This window comes from Electrophorus electricus, chromosome 2 (genome assembly GCF_013358815.1).
Source record: "Electrophorus electricus isolate fEleEle1 chromosome 2, fEleEle1.pri, whole genome shotgun sequence".
Taxonomy (NCBI): domain Eukaryota; kingdom Metazoa; phylum Chordata; class Actinopteri; order Gymnotiformes; family Gymnotidae; genus Electrophorus; species Electrophorus electricus.
In genome coordinates, this window is record NC_049536.1 from 31,554,548 (window position 1) to 31,559,457 (window position 4,910).

Consider the following 4,910-nt stretch of genomic DNA (forward strand, 5'->3'; position numbering starts at 1 on the left):
CTCACATACACACACACACACACACACACACACACACACACACACACACACACACACACACACACACACACACACAGACACAGAGATGCACCTGGGCCAGTGCACAAAGGTGGGGAGTGCTCAGCTGTCGGTGATGTGTTAGTCACAGGACCATAGCAGAAACATTTTTGGTTATCTTTAACAGAGGGCTGAGAACCAAACTGGCCTTTGGTTGCTTAGTTTGTGCTACTCCTTCCATCAGCACGGTAACCACACTGCTTCACTGAATTCACTGAAAAGGCTTTTCATAAACAAAATAAATCTCTAAAATATTTGTCTTATGTGTCCTATATAATATGTATCTTCCCTGCATAACGGAATGGTAACTAAACCCATCTATTCAATTCCTCAGGTTTTTCTCAGACTTATGTGCTTGAAAGTGTAATAGCTTATGACCATATTGCCCTCTAGTGGTGTAACTGTAACAATGCAATATCATCTCTGTAGGGTTAGCGTTAGGGACATGTTTACATACGTCAATTAAGTATTTTTTTTCTTTGTTGAGTAGACATGTAAAAATCAGAGAGGTCCTAAATGAAGCCCTATTCTGCTTATTAAAATGTAATTAATCATACCCATGGTGCATAACCACAAGAGTGCACAAAAGCATTAATCAAAGGTATGGGATGCAGAGTTGACATTTCTTTGCACTGATTTTAATCTATATTTCAGGAAAATAAATCACAATGCTGAACTGTAGGTTTCAATAACTGAAACAGACCTATAGTTTTTTTTTATGGCTACTTTATTTTTATCATTACAAATAGCAGTTTACATTTTATTTTAGAGTTCTGAGGAAGTACAGTTTATGAGCAATGCTAATATTCTTCAAACTCCTCGTCTTCCTCAAAAGAGTCGATTCCCACCTCTTCATAGTCCTTCTCCAGGGCTGCCATGTCCTCTCTGGCCTCTGAGAACTCTCCCTCCTCCATGCCCTCTCCCACATACCAGTGCACAAAGGCTCTCTTGGCGTACATCAGGTCAAACTTGTGGTCCAGGCGAGCCCAGGCCTCGGCGATGGCCGTGGTGTTGCTCAGCATGCACACGGCCCTCTGAACCTTAGCCAGGTCTCCTCCAGGAACCACAGTGGGAGGCTGGTAGTTGATGCCAACCTTAAAACCAGTGGGACACCAGTCCACAAACTGGATGCTCCTCTTGGTCTTGATGGCAGCAATCGCTACGTTGACATCTTTAGGTACAACATCTCCGCGGTAGAGGAGACAGCAGGCCATGTATTTACCATGACGAGGGTCACACTTCACCATCTGATTGGAGGGCTCAAAGCAGGCATTGGTGATGTCTGCAACAGACAGCTGTTCATGGTAGGCCTTCTCAGCAGAGATCACAGGAGCATATGTGGCCAGAGGGAAGTGAATGCGGGGGTAGGGCACCAAGTTGGTCTGGAACTCTGTCAGATCCACATTCAGAGCCCCATCAAATCTCAGAGAAGCAGTGATGGAGGACACTATTTGGCTGATAAGTCTGTTGAGGTTGGTATAGGACGGACGCTCAATGTCCAAATTCTTGCGACAGATATCATAGATGGCTTCGTTGTCCACCATGAAGGCACAGTCTGAGTGCTCCAAGGTGGTGTGGGTGGTCAGGATGGAGTTGTAGGGCTCTACCACTGCTGTGGACACTTGGGGAGCTGGGTAGATGGCAAACTCCAGCTTGGACTTCTTGCCATAGTCGACAGAGAGGCGCTCCATCAACAGGGAGGTGAAGCCAGAACCAGTACCTCCACCAAAGCTGTGGAACACCAGAAAGCCTTGGAGACCAGTGCACTGGTCAGTCTGTGATCAGTATGTGAGAAAGACCAACACAAAACAATACTTTATGATTCTGGTAATCCTTTTGGTGTTAAATATAGTATATAATTTATTCCTGGGCATGACAAACCCTTCTCAAAATATAAGGATCCTCTGGAACATCATATGTCATTCAGGCATTTTCTCTGATTAACTGCGGGCAGTACCCCACAATTCCAACCATGAACCTTTCAGGAACCTTTTTTTTTTTTTCTAACATCGACACTATTAAGCTTCTGTACTTGATAATCACACCAACTAAATAAAGACCATAAATAATAAATAATTATAAATACTGCTTATGGATTAATAAGTCATATTAGCCCATGACCTAATGCAACATAATTCATGGTTAGACCAAGCTCCTTCATACCAGTTTGCGAACACGGTCCAAGACTGAGTCGATGACCTCCTTCCCAATGGTGTAGTGTCCTCGGGCGTAGTTGTTGGCGGCGTCTTCTTTGCCAGAGATCAGCTGCTCTGGGTGGAAGAGCTGACGATAAGGCCCTGTGCGAACCTCATCTGGGCAAAAGAGTACAAGCAGAAACAACATGTTACATTGCCAACACTTCATCCGATAACTGCTGTATACTGTTCAATGAAATTATTTTAAAATTCTTTTATGTTTGTATTCATTTAAAAAAAAAAAAAGAACGAGAAGGGAAACATGCTGAACATACAGCATGAGGTTTGCAGCCCAAACAAAACATCAAAACAAAACATTTCCATCTCCATCTCCAAATCTGCAGATTTAGCAATGCCACCTTTGATATCAACCACTGGGCCCAAAGCCAGATTGACTTACCAATGACTGATGGCTCGAGGTCGACGAAGATGGCGCGTGGAACATATTTCCCAGCACCTGTCTCGCTGAAAAAGGTGGTGAAGGAGTCATCATGAGCGCCCACGGGGGTGTGACTGGGCATTTGACCATCAGGCTGAATCCCATGCTCCAGACAGTACAACTCCCAGCAGGTGTTGCCCATCTGCACACCTGCCTGGCCCACGTGGATGGATATACACTCACGCTGGGGGCAGATGAGAGACGGTAGTAAAGGTGTTACACGAGTGCATTACAGGCTTTGGCTGTAGGTGAGAACTTTTGGATGGCAGTTGATTCAAAGCACAGATGTTCAGGGTATTTTACGTAGCAGATTATAATTTAGAATATATATCAGAACTGTTACATCTTGGACTATGTTAGGTGAGAAACCTGTGAGGGGAAATACATGGAAACTCACTGGGTTTTTTTGTTTTTTGTTTTTGTAAAGAACAGATCAGAATGGTTTGAGGTTTAAAATGACATAATAGACACAGCGTACATCTAGCATAGAAACTCTGATCTAGAAATAACATGTTGCTTTGATTTTGCTTTCCCCATACACCCTACCCACGCCTCAGCCTCCAGAACTAGCTACCTAAAACTGCAACCTCATAACACTGTGGCGCATTCAGTAATGCACACCAGCCAGGGGACTATTTTTACCAGTTACCATGGCCTTCACCGTGTGACAGAGAAGCAGCTTTTGTGGGGACTGATTAATGCTTGATTTACCGATGGACATGTGAAATACTTTTGAAGCCTGAACTTGCCTCTTACACTGTTCCAGTAACAACCATCTGTGCTGTTTTATGTTCATGGGAGAAATATTAAAGGACCCATTGTAAAATATGCCTTTATTGATATGTTTACCTAACTGTAGGCTTGGGGCATGGTGTTGGGCTGAAGCACAGCATATGAAACATGAGACACATATCTAGAGGTGCCTGTTAGATTAATAGTATCCATAGATTCAGGCCTAATATACTAGCATAAGAGAAACTAAGCCCAGTTGTAAGTCATTCTGGAAACAAGCATCTGCTAAATGCTATAAAAGTAAATGTATTTAAAAACATTCAATTTTAGGTTTTTTTTTTGTTTGTTTGTTTTTTTTTGTTATTGTTTAATAAGTGGTGGTGAGCAGTTGACTTTAGTGATAGGTTTTATAACACAAATTACAAAGCACTTTTTTTTTTTTTTTTTTTTTTACAGTGTACCAGTTTAAATAAAGCTAAATGTAGTGATTGTTTTTGTCAGTAGTATTAGTCTTTGTTTTAACGTATGTACAAATTTGGTAAGGTAAAATAGTACGGTTATGTAAACTTTTCAAAAGGAATAAAATATAAAAACATAGCAAAGTCTTACAAATATGGAAGAAAATACATAAATACATAAAGATCTATAAATAAAAGGACGAGAAAACAGCTATTCATAACTGCTGATAAATAAAGCAGAATAAAGCAGGCCTGTGTCTTACCATGTTGACTGATCTTTGCTTTTATTCTAGGAGTTAACTTTAAGCAGCGGACTGTAGCTCCAGACGGTATCCGATGCGGTGGTCTCGTGAAACCGTCATGAGGTTTTCTGAACGGTTATCTGTGTATTTATAGGGCGGAGCGTTACCGTGTCATCATATTATATCTTATACTCAGAAATATTTGGGGGAAAATTAAAGCGCACCTTGCAGGTTTTCCTAGCGATTCATCCATGGATTTCGCCTTTTGGATTCACAAACTATCAGTTTTAATTTGTTTGACAATTTGGCGATACAAGCCTTTGCAAGTTAGCCGTTTAATTGCGAAAATGATCTTTCGTTCTTTATCGCGATCCTCACAGCTGAAAGGGTGTAACCGCTTAGAAACCACCAGATGTTTGCTTATCTTCACAATGACAAATTGTCTGTTTTAGTAGCTATGAGCAATTGCATTTACGGCATCCAGCTGAAGTTTTTATCCAAAGCAACTTACAATTATGACTGAGTACAACTTGAGCAACCGAGGCTTAAGGGTCTTGCTCAGGGGCCCAACAGTGGCAGGACTTGAACCAGCAACCTTAATGGTTTGTTGACGGAGAAGTCACATATACGTTCGAGTTTTATATTTTAAACTATTGTTTGTGTGGTGGGTTTTGAGGGGTCATGAGATTAAATTCAATTTATCACAATCAATACGCTTCTCGAAGTTTGGAAGTGCGTTCATACTGACATATAAAGCGTTTTAGCGCCCTCTATTGCAGGAAAAGTG

At 41.5% G+C, this 4,910-nt stretch overlaps 1 protein-coding gene across 1 annotated transcript; it reads right to left on the reverse strand.

Moving 5' to 3' along the window:
- Positions 1-679: 679 nt before the first annotated feature.
- On the reverse strand, positions 680-4,253 carry LOC113584283 (tubulin alpha chain-like). The gene is made up of 4 exons (XM_027021094.2): positions 4,145-4,253; positions 2,653-2,875; positions 2,221-2,369; positions 680-1,832 (listed from the first exon to the last, which is right to left on the reverse strand). The coding sequence occupies exons 1-4, from the start codon at positions 4,145-4,147 to the stop codon at positions 858-860; spliced, it is 1,350 nt and encodes a 449-aa protein (XP_026876895.2). The 5' UTR covers positions 4,148-4,253; the 3' UTR covers positions 680-857.
- Between the last annotated feature and the right edge of the window lie 657 nt (positions 4,254-4,910).

Bases quoted from the DNA above. Each gene is read 5' to 3' on its own strand.
- LOC113584283 (XM_027021094.2), bottom strand. The intron at 2,370-2,652 runs GTAAGTCAATCT...TCTTTTGCCCAG, and splicing joins CCTCGAGCCATCAGTCATTG to ATGAGGTTCGCACAGGGCCT. The intron at 1,833-2,220 runs GTATGAAGGAGC...TACTGATCACAG, and splicing joins TGGACCGTGTTCGCAAACTG to ACTGACCAGTGCACTGGTCT.